General features: G+C 29.7%; 1 protein-coding gene across 2 annotated transcripts in view; it reads left to right on the top strand.

Moving 5' to 3' along the window:
* LOC132943237 (Fanconi anemia group J protein homolog) overlaps positions 1 to 21,558 on the top strand; it is a 48,420-nt gene that overhangs the window by 11,251 nt on the left and 15,611 nt on the right. For both annotated transcript variants that reach the window (XM_061012125.1, XM_061012126.1), the window contains one exon: positions 17,291 to 17,419. In XM_061012125.1, the coding sequence (XP_060868108.1) occupies positions 17,291 to 17,419 (129 nt within the window). The remainder of the gene's footprint in view (positions 1 to 17,290; positions 17,420 to 21,558) is intronic.

Here is a 21,558-nt window from a genome sequence, read left to right as displayed (position 1 = left end):
TATAATAATAATATGATATATGCGGGAAAACGGGCGGTGGCGAGTAGAGTATAATAATAATGTAAAAAGGGGGGGACGTGAAAAACGACCAAATCGAAATCCCAGCATGCGGCGCAGCGGGACGACGTCGACGCCGCTCACGTGGTTTGAGGGGGGAGGGGTGTCGAGGGATGAGGACGGTGAGGCAAATAACACGATGATGACGACGACGACGACGACGACGACAGCGGCGACGTCCGAGGTCGGTCGATTTTCATTGCGCGCGCTCCTCGCCGACGAGGTCTCCCGGGGCGGCTAAAAACGAATTCGCCCGCACCGGCGGCGGCAGGCCTCCCGCTCTGTGCACATATAATAATAATAGTACTTGTGCCTCCCCGGGAGGTGTGTGGGGCTGGGTGGTGGCGGCGGCACGGGGTGACAAAATGGACTCGCCGGCGGGACACCGCGTGGTGTGTGTGAGTATTGTCGGGGCGAGGGGTGGGGAGGTGGTAGGCGCGCAATCATGGCGGACGACAAAAGCAGCCGCGCCGCCGGGCCGTGATCGATCCGCCGATGTCAACGCCACGCGGGGTGACGAATTTTCTCAACCAGTGTCGCTGCGGAGCGTCGCACCCCGCCGCTCCGCGCAGACGAGACACCACGCGCGCGCGTATACGTATATAATAATATTATGTAGGTAGGTATACAATATAGTATAATATATATTATGTACCTACTATATTATGCGTATTGAGCACGATGCGGCATACATTTTTTTCTTTACGTTATTATTAATGTGTATTATATTATCTATACTGGGAGGAAAATGTAAACTCTTTATGACGAGTATAATATATAATCCTGCTCATATACTTTTTTTCTGAAAGTACATATACTTTTCAAGTGCATGGCCGTTATTGAAAGCAAACTAAAATGATATCATTTTTTTCACTGAAGTAAAAACGTTGTATTATTATTATATTATATAATAAATTAATTAACGCAGAAAAATAAATAATATACATAGGTAATTATTTAACAAAAAAAAGGCGCAGTATAGTAGATTTCGGATGTACCTTGGCATGGCGATTGGTTTGATTTCAATGATATAATTAAACTAATTCGGTCCAAAAATCACTTAAATGAGCCCTAACTGAGGGCAATTGTTATATATATTATTATTATTTAATATATTAAAAAAAACATATTCCTTCTCATTTTAAATACTTAGGACTTTCAGTGTACAGTATGACGAACAATTAATATAGTTCTAAAAATAGTACAATAGTTGATACCACCCTCTTACAGGTGACATGTAGTGGATTTAAGCATGTATACAGGTGTAAATAAATGAGTAGACTTTGATTTAAATTGCATATGACATTATATTAAATGTATTGCTTCGTTAAACACTTATAACTGGTATAATGAAATGTCCGTAGAATAGCTAGTTCGGAACGGAATAATTCTAAGTGTTTAGAAATATTCGATTTCACTCGGATATTTTCCAAGTCCAAATTATACTGACTAACGAACTGGCGTGAAGGTGCTTGTACTGGGTTGGTTAGATCACGTCTGAAAATAGGCTGGCTACTATATAGTCATAACCACTCTCCCCCAGCCTATCGATATTAGTATCTTGTTTCCGCGGATGCGGTGTCTATACAATCTTCTGGAAATGGTTACAGCCCACGCTCATCCTGTCTAAATGTGTTTTGACTATCTATTGCGTTGTATTTATTATAAATGTGAATTATAAATTATAAATTATTATATATATAATATGGTATTATGTAATATATAATACCATATATATATATTATATATTATATAATATACTATTATCACTATAATGAATAAATGTGTGTAATCGCATGTATAATAATTATAAAGAATGGATTTAACTGCGTAAAAATATTATGTCGAAATTGCAATGAAAATATATCGAAATTGCAGTATAAATATGTTAAAATTGCAATGAAAAATACCTTTAAGTTACATGATAAAATAATAAAATGTATGATTGTTAATTACTTACTTAAATAATATGATGGACATTAACAAATTACAGTATTATACGATACTATCAAAAAATATTTAAAAATTAAAATATATTATTTTTCTGAATTAAAATTTATATAATTATATAGGTAGGTACATAACTAAACTGTGATTTTTAAAATGTCTGTTACTTAAAATGTGTTTATATAACAAGAAATTACTTCAACGTCTACGGCACTTGTTATCGGTGCATATTTAAAATAATTTAAAACCATTGTCGTTTTATCTAAATTAACATTTTGATTTCCTGCCATATCCTCAGAGTGAGTTTTATTAGTTTTTTATCCTTAATTTATTTCTAAGATATACTTAAATACGTTGGCCAATAAATTATTATTATCGATATAATTAATATCACGACACTGTCGTAAGACAGTATCTATACAACGCTTCTCTATATACATATACTATTGTAGGAAAAAGTCCAAAAAACTATTATGTCAAAATGTACATCGTAGTTTTATTTTGATTGTAAAATTACCTGAGATATAATCATTTGTATATTTTATCACGCGGAGTATACAAACATTTCAAAGATTTTGAAATTTGCAAACATGTATAGTTGCAACTATATGGGAACTGGGAAAACTGTAATTAGTCCGATTCCTGTACACATATATAAAATATTTTATCAGATTTGATTTAACTGGTATCAATAAAAAGTTGCAATATCTATTAAATCCGATATTTAATTATAATACTATAGGTAGGTACTTCGTTCTCACAGTACGACCTATATCTTAACCTGTTTATTCTGTATTTTATATTTAATCAAATTATATATTAACAAATCGTCGTAGGTACGCCTCCTAGGTAATATGGTTATCTATAGTCGTTTAAAAGTGACTTGTACTATTTATTATTATTATTAGCTATCACGCTGGACACTGGACACGACAATAGTATAATTATAGTGTATGAATAGCTAAACAATGAATATAATTATTAATTATAGGACCTAATATGTATATAAATATACTATACTATAAATATACTCATGTATACCGGTTATTATAATATATGGTTAAGATTTGTTTCTTTTTTGATGTTCCTTGCAATTTTAGTTTTATTAATTGTTATTATTATTATTTATAAATATCACTTAGTCAATACTAACGTACTTACCCAAAATAGTTTAAAAGTAAGGAAAACTGCGTGAATAGGTTCGTGGTAAAAATAGCTTATAATTATTTTCGGTATACCTAAATAATGGCATATTTAAAGATTTAGACTGATTTTAAGCTATTTTTACCACGAACCTATATCCTCACCATTAGTACTTCGGTACTATCCATTATAATATCAAAATAACGGTAGTTACGTGCGACATCAGTTTTTGACAAAATCTATTATATTTTATTTTTTGTTTTCAAAATTAAATAACTAACTATACCTACATATATTTTCACCAAATATTTATATAATCATATTCTAGAAATGATAATATATTGCCACTCTTTTTGAACATTTAAGATCGTAGACTTAGTTATTTTCCGATGTATGATCAATCTTTGTTCTTAATCAAAAACCTTTAAAATGTTATACAAGCTCTCTAATAAGTTATTCTTAAAGAAATTTATAAATATAGGTTTCATTATTACTAAAGTTAACATTTATGCAAAATTGGATCGAAAAATAACAAATTTTCCTCTATTACAATTTTAGTTATGTTGTTGTAATTAGTTGAAATTTTTCACTATTATGTATATTATATATTATATGTTTTCTATGTCTACATAACGCAGATTTAATATATATAAAGCACCAGTTGCATAGACAGGAATTTTCATCTGTCCTCGATTCTCGCTTCAAATATGGGGAAAAAATAGGTGTCTAGATAAGTAAAATTATAAATATATTTAAATTTCTAGAAAAAACTAAAAAAAATGAAAATTTGTATTAGGTAATAAACTAAAATGAGTTAATACATGTATAGAAAATAATAAAATAAAAACATTTGACGAAAATAAACGTACCTATACGGTTATTAGTTTTTAAATTACAATAAGACAATTCCTATGAGATATTGTTAATTTACAAGTGAATACAAATTACAAATGAAGTTATACATTGCAGGATAATGTATAACTTCAGACGCTCATTAAGAAATATTGTGGATTTACGCTCATCTTTTTTTTAATTTCCACTAACAACAACTTATGATTTATCTTACATTATATTTTTATGGACAGTAATTAAAAAAAGGTGGATAAGTGGATGTCGCTCTGCTGTACGGTAGGTTACAAGTGGGTCACTGTAATGGATGGTGTTAAATTTGAATTCAATGATATAATATCATTGTATAAGAAAAACGATTCTGAGCGAAAACGGTCAGTCAGCCTATGATTTTACCAAGTATATTTGATGATATTATTGTGAATAAAGTAATTTATATATAACCTATTTACGTGGAGCCTTGTTTTAAATTTTCAATCCTTAGCCATAAAAGTTAAAAATTTATAAATTTTTAACTACAAAATAATAAATAAATTATAAATTTGATAAATGTTGTCAAAATTTGAACTTTAAATGCTTATAATTAAAAACTGTGACTAAGGATTTTTAATTTTTTTCATCTGCCTTTGAAACAATAACCTAGAAGCCTTATATTAAATTTTCAAGCTTTTTTACTCAACAGATAAAATTTTATTGATATTTATAGAAAAAAAAACTAAAAAAATTGAAAACTGACAATGGCCGTAAACAGCTCAAAAAGAGTCAAAATATTTTGTAAATTTTATGGTGTATAGAAAATGCTAATATAAACATTCAGTCAAAATTTCATGTCCCTATAGTCATTTGTTTTAGAGTTACACTAAAAACCAAAATCGATTTTCTCGAAAACAGATTTTGCGTAAAAATTCCCGTTTTTCCTTAATTTTTCTTTTGTTTTTCACGTCGCTTGTGAAAACTACTGGGAAATTTTTACTTTTGACCCCCCCCAAAGTACCAACTAGATTCACTTTCCTATCAGAAAAGTTACTATTGAAGAAAATCCAAGCATTTTTACTGTCCTAAAAGGTGATGACAGACACAAAAATAAAAAAAAAATAAAAAAAAAAACACACATCATTGTAGAATCAATACATTCATCGCTTCGCTCAGAATCTAAAAATTAAATAAAAATCGAAATTTTCTTCTGTCTATAAATAGCTTAAAAAGAGACAAAATATTTTGAAAATGTTATGGTGTATAGAACATGGTAATATAAACATTCAGTGAAAATATAATTTAACCGCACCTACAGTTAATTTTTTCAGAGTTGCACCAAATATCAAAATCGACTTTGGTGAAAACTAGTTTTGTGTAAAAATATCTGTTTTTCCTTATTTTTTTTCCAACTTTTCAAATCAATGAGAATTTTTTATTTTTGCCCAACATTTTACACATTGGTCGACTTTCCCCCAAAATACCAACTAGATTCACTTTCCTACCAGAAAATATGCTGAAGTAGTAAATCGAAGCATTTTTACTGCCCCAAAGGTAATGCCGGAAAATAAACCGACATCATTGTAAAATCAATACAATTTGGTATAACAGTAATTGGGCCACTACAGATTTACATTTATAACAGGTCCAGATGATATTGGGCCACTTTTAAATTTTAAATTTTAATAATAAAAAATATTCAATATAATATGTAGGTTACAATACCTAACAATGCAGTATATACGAAACTTTACTCGAAGCGAGAGTGTGCCTTAAAAAGGTAATAAATTATCCAATATTAAATAATATAGAATAAGCAGGGGCTGCCATCAAATGACATGGATAAAAATTAAAAATAGCCAAAAGCGTGATTTATAAAGAATAAAAAACATCGCTACAAATGCCGACGAGTATTTTTATTCGCATTTTAAAAAAAAATTTCTATATGTCACATCCTAATATTCATACATTTTAGATTCTGAGCAAAGCGATGAATGTAATGATTTTACAATGATGTGTGTTTTTTTTTTGTTTTTTTATTTTTTATTTTTTTTTAATTTTTAATTTTTGCGTCTGTCATCACCTTTTAGGACAGTAAAAGTGCTTGGATTTCCTTCAACATTAACTTTTCTGATAGAAAAGTGAATCTAGTTGGTACTTTGGGGGGTCAAAAGTAAAAATTTCCCAAATTTTCAAAAGCGACGTGAAAAACAAAAGAAAAATTAAGGAAAAACGGGAATTTTTACGCAAAATCTGTTTTCGAGAAAATCGATTTTGGTTTTTGGTGTAACTCTAAAACAAATGACCGTAGGGACATGAAATTTTGACTGAATGTTTATATTAGCATTTTCTATACACCATAAAATTTTGAAAATATTTTGACTCTTTTTGAGCTGTTTACGGCCATTGTCAGTTTTCAATTTTTTTAGTTTTTTTTTCTATAAATATCAATAAAATTTTATCTGTTGAGTAAAAAAGCTTGAAAATTTAATAGAAGGCTTCTAGGTTATTGTTTCAAAGGCAGATGAAAAAAATTAAAAATCCTTAGTCACAGTTTTTAATTATAATCATTTAAAGTTCAAATTTTGACAAAATACGGAAAAATCACGAAAAATAGCAAATTATTTTGATGAGAATTCATAAAAATTTTTCTTTTTAAATCTAAGATTTGAAAATGTAATATAAGATTACTCATAAGTTTGTCTACCTTTATCAAAAAAAAAATGTCTAGAAGAAACTTAAATTACATTTTTATGAGCGTCTGAAATTTATATTTTTACAACATTTGATATTTACTCGATTTCTCATGTAACAATTTTCTTATTTTATTGTAATTAAAAAACGAATGACTGTAGATACTTGAAAATTTCACTGAATGTTTATATTAGCATTTTCTATACACCATAAAATGTTGAAAATATTTTGACTCTTTTTGAGCTGTTTACGGACATTGTCAGTTTTCAATTTTTTTGGTTTTTTTTTTTCTATAAATATCAATTAAAATTTTTTTGTTGGGTAAAAAAGCGTGAAAATTTAATATAAGACTCCTGATATATCGTTCTAATAGCAGTTGAAAAATATCAAAAATACATAGGCACAATTTTTTTTTATAAGCATTTAAAGTTCAAATGTTGACACTATTTATCAAATTTATAATTTATTAATTATTTTGTAGTTAAAAATTTATAAATTTTTAACTTTTATGGCTAAAGATTGAAAATTTAAAACAAGGCTCCACGTAAATAGGTTATATATAAATTACTTTATTCCCAATAATATCATCAAATATACTTGGTCAAATCATAGGCTGACTGACCGTTTTCGCTCAGAATCGTTTTTCTTATACAATGATATTATATCATTGAATTCAAATTTAACACCATCCATTACAGTGACCCACTTGTAACCTACTGTACAGCAGAGCGACATCCACTTATCCACCTTTTTTTATATTGTATTGGGAGTTCAATCAGAAGTTTATATTAAAACTAGAAGCGTAGTAACATTAAAAATCAGGAAACAAACTTTAATTAATTAAAAGAAAAAATAATAATCTTGGTGAAATTAAAAAATACAAAAAAAGAGAAAGAACAGATTTGAATTTGTAAAATCTGTATCGTATTATTTAAAATAATAATTGTATTTGTATGCAATAAAAAAAAAATTAATAATTATTTAACTAATTTTATAGACATTGTTTTATATAATATTTTTGAAATCAGTATGGCATTATTTAAAAAATAATAGTATTTTTTTTATATATACATATTATAATTGTACCTATATTCTTGTGTTATACATTTGTGGCCCAACCTCCGGGTAGTAAAATGTAAACAAATATTTTATACAAAACAGGTACACAAAATGTGGCCCAATTACCAACCGCCCATTAGTAAAGCTTTATAATATTATAATTGCCTTAGGTACATATAGTGTAATAGCGATACAGACTCATATTTTATTAACTATGCGTGAAGGACTATAATGTCATAGTTGATCGTATTCCGTATTGTATTACCACGGATGAAGATGAAGATAATTAGATATAGCTTACCCAAGTTAGTGGAGGAAAAATTTCAATGTAATAATCAAAAAAAAAAAAATTAACCAGTGATCGTCAAATTTATTTTTGTTTCAAATGTTGCGATGAAGTTGGTAAACTTTGAATTTCAAATGATTTTTTACTGTACCTACGAATGGATGGTTACCTTTATTAAGTATAAAAATAAAATTGATTTATTGTTCCAGTGAGTGGGGCAAGTGCTCACCCCTGACAGTCGGAAACCCTGTATTGAGGGCGCACACATGTATGTACCCGAATAGGTATATCCAGCTCTATAACGATATATCCGGTTTATGTCAGCAATGAAATCGGCAGACTTCGATGTATTATATTATTGTAATAGATGCCTTGCATTTTAGTTATATTAGCTAGCCAATAACGACTCGCGAGAGGGTATATCTTAGTTGTAGTTGTTGTTGTGGGGTATATACGTGTAATATAGGGGTACATTTTCCTGCGCACATGTCGCCGTGTCGTGTCGAGTGCCTATATAATGTATATAGTATTATTTGTATTATAATATAATGTTAACGCGTGTTTTTTCTCTTTATATTGTGATATATTTATACACACACACGCACAAAAGCGCACACGTTGGTACCTATATATTATAATATATTTGTGTGCATGCTGATTGCTAAGGACTGTTCAGTGGGATCGAGAGTTAGTATAGAAGTTTATTGGGGGAGGGCTAATGCAAATGTTTGTTTATGTATTATTATGATATATTTTAAGTGCTGAAAATAATATATTGACCAACTGCAGATACATGTATATCATACGGCTATAGGTAACCGGTAAACAATAATTTATGAATTTTGGAGTTCAGAACAAATATATGACTTCCCCTATTTTGTACTGCATAGTGGATGTATTATATGTGACATACGTTACGATTAAGTTAATTAAATGCAATCATTATCGTTTGCTTTATTTTTTGTAAACACGGATTTATTTACCTTGGCAACTATTATTAAAGCTTATCTACGCGTTTTCTTTAATATTAAATCAAGCTCTATTACATAGGTATTTATGTATACTATCTATATTATTCTTTACTCTATGATGTATAATGTATATGTAGGTATAGGTTTTTAGATTCTTATTATTACTGGTTTAACTCAGTTTGATACGTACAGTTGCCAACTAGTTTTTGTTGTACAATCAACATTGTAATGTTTTTACAATGACGTGTTTTTTTTTAATTTTTTGTTTTATATTTTTTTTTACCTGTCGGTTATCAAAATTTGGGGTAGTAAAAAATCTCCAATTTTCAACATTAGAATCTTTTGAACTATAGGCTAGGGAGGGTTAACAAAACTATTTATTTCAAATAACCCATAGGGGGCTTATATCTAAATCAATAAGGGATATTTGTGGGGGGGCCTTTACCGCCCGGCACTATTAGGGATTCCCTCTTTACCGCCCGCTGGACGGAAAAAGGACGCTTCCCAACGCTACAACCGCTATCGAAAACCAAACTTTCGGTGCAGACGTGACAAAAATTATTTTTCAGTTAGAAATTTATAAAAGTTTTTCTTTTTACAGCTAACATTAGAAATTGTAATAGAAGATTTTCCACAAGTTTATCTATCATTAACAAAAAATGAGCTTACCAGAAATTTACGCTATTTATAACCATGAGATATTTTCGATTTTTTATTTTTTATTGATTATTTTTATAAGTTTATATGCTAGGATGACAGAATGTCTCCTCTCAGAATCGTTTTACGTATGCAATGGTGTATCATTGAATTCAAATATAATCACAAACACATCCATAACAACGACATCCCCGACAACTACTGTACAGCAGAGTGGTACCCACTTGTCTACCTTTTTTTGTTTGTAAATATTACGAAAAATTAATTTTTCAACATTCATCACTACTTGTTTTTCATTTTTTCTTTATTGGCCTCGACAACACTGGATTGTACTATAGTAGCTACAAAAATCCTACAATAATAGTCTGAAAATATTAAATTAAACTGCCAATGTTACATAACTCTTAATGTCATAAACTATACCTATTAGATAGTATAAAAGCTCGAAAAAAAATCCTCAAAATATGAAGTTTTAAGAATAACTGATTATTGTTTAAAGAAAACTGCTGGTGGACATTAATAACACCTATATTATTATTTATGTGGTATGATTAAGACTTTCATCATAATATTAGTAAAAACTAAACATATTGTAACTGTAACGTATATAATTACAATAATGTTTAAACTTATTTTATACGTTTTTCATATTATTTAAAATTTAATAATAATTTTTGATGTTTTTTTTTTTTAATAATTGCGTTATTTTGTTAGTTAAATTGTTTATTTCATCAGTTTTAAAAACTAAATATAGGTCTACTTCAAGGTCTTGTAGATCGATCATAGTTTTCTTAGAATCAATTAACTTCTTTCATTTAAAAATACTCGAGTTTAAAGTGAAAAATAACTAGGTAAATTAAATTTCCATTTGTTTCTCTATTAAATTATTATAAACACCATACCTACCTATCTGTGTTTAATTTAAAGACGTATTGTCTGTAATAATTGTGCTATATTGACTATAATAATAAACCCGTGCCTTATAGATTACATAATAATACAATAAATGTATTATACTTAATTTATGATTTATAATTTCTATATAGTGTAGTGATTTGTGGTTCTAAATTCATCATGATTCATGATTCAAGTACATGTAAAATAATATGCGTAATTATCGATTGGGGATCAAACTGAGTGTTATTCGTTGCAGAGTATATTATAATATAAGCATGTAGTATGTTTATAAACGAATAATATAATATATAACTGCGGAGACTATAGTTAACTTATAAGTTAATTGTAGTGGTAGATTTGACTTGAATGTTAACAGAGTATAAATCTGATGTTAAAAAAAACATATATATTTATTTATTTAAGTGTACCTATATGTATAAGGCTGCGCTGTGCTCGAGCAGTGTGCTCGTATACTAGGTAAGTGTATTCCACGATAATTCTGGTCGTATATATAAATACAATATGCCGTAGTATACTTACAGGAGTCACTAGGATTAAAAGAAAAATACGTCGCGTGCTGATTTACCATAATATAATATTATACCTTATTTTAAAATATTAGAATCATTGTGGCGGGAGGAGGGTGGTGACAGACAGACCGTGAGAGAGAGTAAGTGAGATTTCTATACTGGCTTATGTATATAGTTATGTATTTAAAATGTACGTATAATATTATGTGTACTATTATCCTAGAACCGTCGCAGTGTCGCAATTGGCGGTTGTACGTACTAAACTTCTCGTATGCTTGAAAGTCACCCGTGCACACAGTGTATGCGTAAACGAATAACGGAGAACACGGTATAGTGTCCCGTGCACTCAGAAAATTCGCAATTATTTCCGCGTTACTTCAGTGCATACACTCCGGCGGGTCGAAACGAGCACGTATCACTGTATATATATTGTAATATGTGGATTATTATACGCGTACGCATGCAGAAGTCCACACTGTTTGTATAATATATAGGTACATATATATTGCGTAAGCTCTCTGCTATTATTTCACCAAAGTATATATATATACACACAAGTCTGGGGCGCGCGCGCGGAACCCGAGTGCCCACAGCGGGATGGCTTTTCAAGTGGCAGCGTCGACATCGGTCTTTCGTGGGCGGTGGGTTCGTGGTAAAGGGGTTATGGGGTGGTGCAGTTGCAGAGGGAAATGTACGCGTAATATATATTATACACGTATATGCACGTTACGTGACGAGGGATATTCGATGACGAGAGAGGAGGGCTGAATACAGCGGGGCGCGCGATCAAAGGACTCTGTCCCTCGGGTTTCTGCTCTCGCTGCAGCCATTGCGGTGGTGAAGCAGAAGCCGGAGGGTTCGTTGTCGTCGTCGTCGGCCACACGCACCGCCGCACACGTCCCTTTCTGCTGTACAAGTATATATATAGTATATACATAATATATGTATATATTATAATAATATATTGTCCTCTCTCGGACTAGGTCTCTAGCTCTTTCCCCTTCCCCCAGCACCATTATTCTACCTCCCCGCTCGCACCCTGCAATAAGACTCGCCGTCATATACAACCAATCCAATGCAAATTCTCTGCTCCGTCGTCATCGATGGATGTATATATATTTTATTTATATAATGCTCACCGACTTTTCCTACTCGATTACCATTATATTTATATATATTGAGAGCACAAAATATAATACATATATACGTCAAGAGTCCCTCGGGAAAGTTCTATACATATATATATATATATATATATACGACGACATCGTTTGGCGTTTGTAACCGGGAGAGGGTCGCATTACGGGACTGTGCATATTATACGTGTATATTATAACATAATATCATCCGGCTCCTGGGAGGGATATAAGCGCCCGGTGCACACTAATTCGATAAGGATTCTTGTCCGAACTCGATACAGCTCCGCCGTCGGGATACATCATTATTATTACTGCTGAAGTGCGTGAACGCGCGCCGCAGAAGCTTTTAAGTATATATACGGTATATTAATTTCGAGGACGTCCGAATATTGAAATCGTTGCTTTTATATTTTATATACACATATATATATATATAATTATTTACTATTGTACTTGTGATATATGGCTTAGCTGTAGTATTATATGTATAATATATATTGTTGCGTTATCGCGTGCACTATACGAAAGGGATTTCCGTCCCGTAATGGCGACGTATAATATATACGTGTAGCCTAATTCTTTATTAAACATGCCCATTGTATTATGTATGAGTTTGATACTATAATAGTTATGTACTATGGGTCGTCTATGACCTTTACTACGTGTGCGATCGTCTATATGAATTTCGATCCCTTAATAGTTAATACCTTTCGAGGTTATACAACCAACGCATATTAACTTAATATACTATATAAAAGTATAAAACTGACACAAACTTAGTCCAGACGTATTTAAGTCAGAAGATACAGTGGCAGTTTACCGGTAAAGTAAATTATATTAAAACATTTCGTCAAATCCTGTTAACCAAATAGTAATTTGTATGTTTATATCGTAAATAGCTTATGAAAACAATTGTTTTAGATTCTGAGATTAGCGAGAAATATGTATTGGTTTTGTTTTAATACATTTTAACATGTTACATTTCGTTGTATAGGTATAATGCAACCACGTTTTCGAGTAAATGAAATATTTAGGTACTCCAATAGTTTCATGTCACCTGTAGCATATTTTTAAATAGAATATTTTCTACTAATTAAGTGCGAAAAGTGATGATATTTATTATTTATTGCTTATTAGTTATTACTTTGCAGTTAAAAATGTAAGCATACAATGATATACAAATATTGTTCAATTTTTATACAGCTAAGGATTGATTACAAGGAATCCTTAATACAAGGATCCTTCGAAAAATATAAAAAATATAGAAACACAATTTTTTATATATACAATTTACGTTCAGATTTTGACGAAATTAGATATTCGAACGAAGAATATCAATTTTAGTTATCTGGTTGTAATTCAAAAATATTATTCGCGGGGATTTGAAACCTTTACGTATATTATTATATTTTATATTATACCTACCTATACAGTATACACAATGTAATTTTCAAAACATTTAGATTGATTTTATGCTGTCACCTATTTATGCCACGAACTTTTTCACAGCTTATCAGTATTCAATCATACCTAATGTAATTACAATAATAATATATTTTGATATAAATATATATACTATTATAATAATATAATAAAAGTTCTATGTTAATGGTAAAATATAATTTAACCAACCAAATTACTAATAGTATAAATTAAATTATTATAGTGGCAAAATAAATATATAGGTAGGTACCTATACTTAGTAATGTGTAGGCTGATATAAGTGTATATATACTATGATATAATTATAGTTCCTTTATAAAAACATTTTTTTTCTGATATAATATTGTATAAATTGATTGGGACTTGTTGTGCCAACATTTTAGTTATGAATCTAAAAACATTTAATAAAAATGCCTTCGCTTATTAGTTATACGCCTATATACTATAATTTAGAGTAACAATTTATTGCCTTATTTATTTCAATTTTTCTTTAAGACATCGATTATTTAATTATGGGCGTTGGTAAATAAACATGATGTAATATAATATCTTAATTTATACATTCAACATAATATTATATTTAATACGAATATAATATGTTTGCACATATGATAAACTTAGTTATTCAATTTATTATTTACTGGTTCTGTATTCTGTACCTATGTATGTATAGGTAGTAGCCAGTAGGTACATGGACGTCAAACGTGGATTTGGAAGTTTTACAAAATCTTGTATTATGTTTTGAATTAGGTAATATTTCATGTGTGTATATCATGTGTATATAACATTTCATTAAGTATACCTATAGGTACGATATGACAATTTAAGTAACAGTGAAATATTTCAAGTTTTTACAGTTTACACTCTTTGGGTCACATTACCAAACCAACATTTTAGTTCACGATATTTAAATTTCAGACGCTTGTAAAAAATGTGTAAGATTACACACATTTTTTTTGTTGAGTAAAACTTATATGTAATATTGTATTAAATTTTAAAATTATAGAGTATTAAATATTTTATGAACTTTTAGCTGCAAAATAATTTGCAAAATTTCGCTATTTTGACGAATTTTGTTAAAATCCTAACTTTAAACGAATATAGAAAAAATACATAATATCATTGTTAAATTAATACATTCATCGCTCAGCTCAGGATCTAAAATAAAATTATGTTCAAAAATGTTGTTTTAAATTCTACTTATATATAAAAGTAAATATTTCCTATAACTTTAAAACATTTTGAGAAAATTGGTGTTAACTTTTAAAATAATCAAACTAAATAGGCAGGTATATATGTAAATTATTGTAGGATTTAAGACGAGTTAAATACATTTTAAATATTGAAACAAAAAAATATGTACGTAATTTAATTGGTTTAACAATATTATTGACAAATATCCAATCATTAAAATTATACGTTTATCGCAAAGTTGAATGTAACATTGTAACCTACATACTACATAGTATACCTTCATAGACTACAAATTTAAAATTCTCGGAATGTACCAAATATTATCAGTAAATTATGCAGTGAAACGTAGAATTGAAAAAATTATTTAACAATATAATATGAAGTAAATACTCAAATAGTCAGACTTTAGATTTTATATTTCGGGTTGGAACAGTCATAATAATATATAAATGATTTGAATATTGTTAAACGTATGATCACCGTATTGGTTTTAAAATTGTATTGTTTAATACTATTGTCAATTTACACTCCATTTATATATACAGAATAATTTTACTTATGTAATAAATATTGTCAGATACTAGATTTTTGGTGGAAAAGTAAAACATAATATCAACCATAAACTATGATTTATACTTTATATTGGAGATTCAGCAAAAAAAAGTTTATAAATACTGTAAATTCTAGAATTCCTTTAATAACAAAGGGCAATAAAAGCCTAACGGTCATGAGCTTTATTATTAGGTTTACATGTTGTCTGTGCTCGTGATTTGAAAACACAAAAGATTCAATTTTATTTGTTCGCTGTTCGTTTTTCTTTGTCGGATAAAATGCCCTTCCAGACAGAAGAGTATTGAGCCATTTTTACGTTTGGATATTTGTTCTTAAATTCAATTTCTACTTTAATTCTGATTGTACGAAAGTAGATAGTTTTGTGAATAAAAATAATAAAAAACTATTTTGTAAATACTAGACGTATTATAATGGCGTTCACCATATTTTCCACTCAAAACCAGTGACAAAAAATTCACTCCAATTTAAACTTAGATTTAATTTTTCTCTTTTATTTAATTAGGTAAATTTATTTACTTTTTTTTTAATACATCCTCTGACATAATGTCGAATACAGTCTGTGAAGTGGTTCCTTTGTGTACCGAGGGCTCACCCCTGTCAAATTCGCCCTCGCCATCAAGGCTCCCCATAGGGTTAATTAATACGTCTCTCATTCTATTGGCCGCCTAATAGTTGTCGGAGTATATATAGAAGGGTTTATATACATATAAATGTGTGTGTGCGCGCGTGAGTGTGTTGTATTTCATGGGCGCTCCCTTTCGTATTGTATTGAAAAAACTCATCGTATATTAAAAAAAACCACTTATAACTTGGAATGTCAATATAAAAAATGTCCTAGTCTAGAATGGCGGTTTTAATTGGCTCTTATTGCGTATAGAGTCGTATCCCTTTTTTGTGATCGAATACAAACCCCGAGGACAGATTTAAAACGTAATAATAAACCAAAGCCTGGTGGAGAATTATGTACATAAAAAAAATCCAAACCAGTTGTTTAAAGATCCTTTGTGACAACAATTAGACATTTTTATGAGTATTTTTTTCTTGCAGCATGCACTATTGCAAATACAGTTTGCATTTAATACTTATCTTTTACCTAATATATATAAATACGGTTATATGGTAATTAATTATTAATTTTTAAATAACAAATTGTAGCATGTACATTAATTTGGGTTTTATGGAAATTATATTAAAATAAAAGTATTATTGGCTTAAAAGCTTTAAAAACATTCATAATAATTTGTTATATATTTTTCATATACCTATTTATGAAATGTAGAAGTTAGGAATGTAGTTACTTATTGTTTATGGCTTTTAAACCATTCTAAAAATGATATAATTAACTTTTAGGTACATAGATTTGATGTGCATAAAATATAAAGTTAATACCCCCCCCCCCCTTAATGAGATTAAAATTAAAGTGATAACTATTTTCCATAAAACTTATGTTATATAATTTATTATCAGATTCAATTTCATTTTTTTACTTATTACTGCATATTCTACGATGTAATAATAATTATTTAGTAATCTTTTTAAAAAGTTAGGTTTATGTATTTTAGTTATTTTTTGAGCAACTATACAATATCCAAACTATTTATTTAATGTAGTTTAGCTAAATAACTACTAATTATACAGATTAAAATAATAAAAAACTTATCATCTATACAACATCATTACAAAAAATTCTTATAGTATCTACGTATTATGGTCGTATATTAGTCATATATTTGTGGGTAAAGTGTTATCTATAAATATTCTATGAAAACTTTTATTATTCCTTTTTTGGAAATTATTGAGTTTTATCAATATATAATTTACACGTAGCTAGGTTTGAATTGTGTAATAAATGTTATTATTTCTATATTTAATTTTCAGCACGTTTAGAAAAACTGTCGGAGGAAGAATTTCAACAGAGTTTAATAGAATGGCAACAGAAGGAGCAACAAAAAAAATTAAAGGAAAAGAAACAAAAAAAACCAAATACTCCAGAAAAGAAACTTGCAGGTATGTGTAATTTTAGAACGTGTGTTTAATCATGTGCCCCTTGCTTGAGGGCGGCTGTGGTATAATTTTTTTCTTAATAAAATCAGTTATTAAATTTGCGAAGTACTGCGAAAGTATTTAATACTTTAATATAACATAATCTACATTGCTTATTTTGTACGTGTACTAAAAGTTTGATGTCGGTTACACAAAAATATATATATATGATTTATGAAAAAAATCAATAATTGTTAATTTGATATCAAGCCAACAGATTTATTTGGAATTTGTATAATTTCTAAATAATCCCATAATTGATTTAAATCATTAACAAATTATAAATAAGTATATAGAAAATAAAATATTTAAAAGGGTCCAGAGTTCTTCAGCCGTGACATACATTGTTAACGTAAACACGCATCAATATAATATTTTTAGGTAGGTAGAGTTCATAAAGTGTTATTCATAAATATAAAATCAATGCATAGATCACAACAATACAATTAATTAGGGGTGGGCCGATATCACTTTTAACCGATAACCGATAAACCGATGTGTTGAGCAAATTTAAAACCGATAACCGATACATTCAAAACTTAGAATTTTTATCCAAACGCATGAACCGATATTATAAATTACCCGATAATACTTACCGATAACCGATAATACTTACAGTTATAACCGCGCGCAGAGCTGATAATATTAGATTATACATATATTGATAATTTTTTTTTTATATCGGTTCAAATATCGGTTTTGAAAAATAACCCGATACCGATAAAACCGATATTGCCCATATCGGCCGATAATCGATATCGGTTTGCATATCGGCCCAGCCCTACAATTCACTTTATTACGTTTTGTCGTGTCATAGTAAGTACAATAAGTACATACTACTATATTGTACTTGTTTTTTTTGCCAAGTAATATGTATGATTATTTAACTATTATTCTATTACTAACCTACATTTGTAAATTACTTCAACAATTTTAAAAGTATGAACATTCCAGAGTCAACAGTAAAAGTCGAAAAAATATAGAATAAAACGCTATGGCGTGTTGAAATATTGATATCTCACGAGGATCACGCCTATAATAGTGCTGTTTATAGTATATCTATGTATTGGATATGTAACCAAATTAATAATTAATGATGTATATTTTTCACCGTTTTATTCGTGAGATGAAAAAAAATTGTAATAATAATAATAATATTATCTGCACCTTATATATCTTTATATATATTAACCTTATATATCCTTATATATATATATTTATAAACCTTATATATCTATATATATGTATATATATATATATAATACACGTATTAATACGATTTAGCCGGAAAAGTCGCTGTTGGTTTTCTTGGAAAATGATGAATATAAAAATAACGAACGCAGCGATGACCGTTAAAAAAAAGGGAAAAGGGCGTATCCACGGCAACGGATGCGGAAAGGCGTTGCTATTATCACGCTGGCTGCCGTCCCGCCGCGCGCCGTCGCACGTTGCTATAGCAACTGGACTTAGGACACCTTCAGACAATGGTGTCAGCAGGCCCTACGACTCTGCTGCACACACAATTTTACTTGTGTTTATATTATATATGGTTGGTATACACGTGTAGGTACCTACATATATATATATATATATATTATAATATAGCTACGGTTGTGTATGTGTGTGTGCACGCGTATTGAAAAGCGCCCAGGGATATTATCGGGGTTGGAAACTTGCTAAATTAGTCGGCCGCATCCTGATCCCTTTTGTCCTTTCACCATGCTGCACGTAATTCGTCTCCAAAAAGTACCTCATCGTATACAATATAATATATATATTACTGAGCTTAGCGGGACCGGGGGTGGAAAGAGCCAAGAGGCAGGAGGATGTAAATAAATATATTCTGCAGCGAAATGCAAATGACACTCTGTATTCTCAAAGAGGAAAACTGTACGTGTATAATGTTGTCATATATACATGTACCTATTATAAGTAATAATTAACATGAAATGGGACAAAAATATACACGATTTTACTTTTTATACCGATAGGTATATTGAAGCTGGTATCTTTATATTATGTATCTTCATATTATGACTTAATATATAGGTACCTATAAAGGCATGTTCGTGTTTATAATAAGTGTACAATATTGTTATCGAATGATCGATTTTATCCTTTCTATATACACATAAAATATACTCGCAGACTTTGCAGTAATAAATATAAATATATATAAATCAGAAATTTAGAAAATGTTTTCTTTATTGGTTAAGCATCAACTACACAGATTATTAGCTTTAGTTTATATGTATTATATACATCATACCATTGATTATAAATACTAGTATTTATAATCAATGATCATACCTACTTATATACTTCACAAGTATTGGATGAGCATTAATTCTGTATTTTTCTTTAGTTTATTATTCCGTTTGCTGTTCGTCAAAATGTTCGTAATTTTACCGAAACGAATAACAATAATTATCATACCTATTAATTGGCGCAAATAGAGGGGGGCTTAGGGGGATTTAGTCCCCCCAAATTTCGGTCAAGTCCCCCCAGTTCAAAATCTAGTAAATAGTACTAATTTTTATATTCTGTGGCACTAAGCAATATGGCCTATTGGGAGGGGGGCTTGAGTCCCCCAAAAAATTTAGTCAATTTGCGCCTATGCGGCTATTATGAGCGTTAAACTCTTATACTCTTTGGACATAGCTGAACATTTTTCGTGTACACGGCACACGTGTATAGGGGAAACCTGCCTTTATCGTGTGAAAAGAGTAACAGTTTTATTTATATTTACCTGGTAAAATATTATAAACATGTAAAAGTTGAAATTATTACTTACGTATAAATAGATGTGTCTATACGTGAGTACGTATTATCGATCTAAACATTAACTGAAACATTTGCTTTAATTTAATTCGCGGTAAATGGAGCCATTGATTTAATACCGACTACTTTTTAAAATTTTTTTATGATTACCTATTTCTATTGTGTCTTAATAGCGTGCGTAATTCCTTTTGTTTATTTTTTTTGTTTCGGCACTCGTGACTTTGCATTATAAAAACAAAACTAAGTTAATCGGCCTCTTTAGAATTCGCAAAACTCCTTTCATTTCTTTGAGATTAAAAACAAAAGCGACTAGGCAATTTTTTACAAAACACCTTGTACCGGCTGCTGCAGTAGTGTTCATGACGGCGGCGCGTCAGCCGCGGCATTCTTTTGACGCAATATATGAACGAGATACGATTACCTCTATATATACACTTATTGTATTCACATTTCACATGCGCCTTATCGTTTTTCTTATATCCTTTCCTTGTTTAAGCGTTGGCTGATCTTTAACAATGATATTACAGAGCAGAAGACGGTCAAACGATTCCGAACACAAATGCATGTAACAATAAAATACACCGGGATTTCTGGGATTATTTCGCGAAGGGTTCTCTAAAACTGTATAGGTATATATGCTTGTTAATATTATCCATTCACATTGTTCATTTTTTTTTATCAGATTAGCGTTTTAAGCTGGATGAAAGGTTCAATTAACATTTGTTTTTTTCAACTTGATAAGACTTATATAATAATTTCCAATTCATTAAATTTGATACAAAAATGGAATCATAATATAATAATATAATATATCACATTTCAATGATTTCAAGACCAAAGTATGAACCCTCTTTTTTAAGTTTTATGAAATATGACATTTTCTATTATCTAGATTCTAGGTGTATCGTTGGTACCTACATGTGTCTATTTTAATAAATGCAATAGGTACTTAATAAATGGTACTTGTTTGTTATCGCCCTGCCATAAATAAAATATATTAAAATATAATAAAATAAACAATAAAAAAATAAAAAATAAAATAATATAAATTTACAAAGGAGGCCAGAACTCAGAAATATCTTTTAATATAGTTTCAAATGCATCTTATTTTCCTAGACGTGTTCTCCACATAAATTCTGCCAAATACGATTCCAGAAAATTTCTATTGGTTCCACGACGTTTTTTATTTCCCCATTTAGCAGATCCCCACAACCTCTCGATGTTTTGTGTGTGTGCCTCTGTGTCCGGATCAACAAAATTATAGGTGTGGTTAACAGTATTATGTTGGAATCCCGCTTGCTGCAAATTATTGTAAGCTTTCC

This window comes from Metopolophium dirhodum, chromosome 4, assembly GCF_019925205.1.
Source record: "Metopolophium dirhodum isolate CAU chromosome 4, ASM1992520v1, whole genome shotgun sequence".
NCBI classification, from domain to species: Eukaryota; Metazoa; Arthropoda; class Insecta; order Hemiptera; family Aphididae; genus Metopolophium; species Metopolophium dirhodum.
This window is presented reverse-complemented; position numbering and strand designations above follow the sequence as displayed.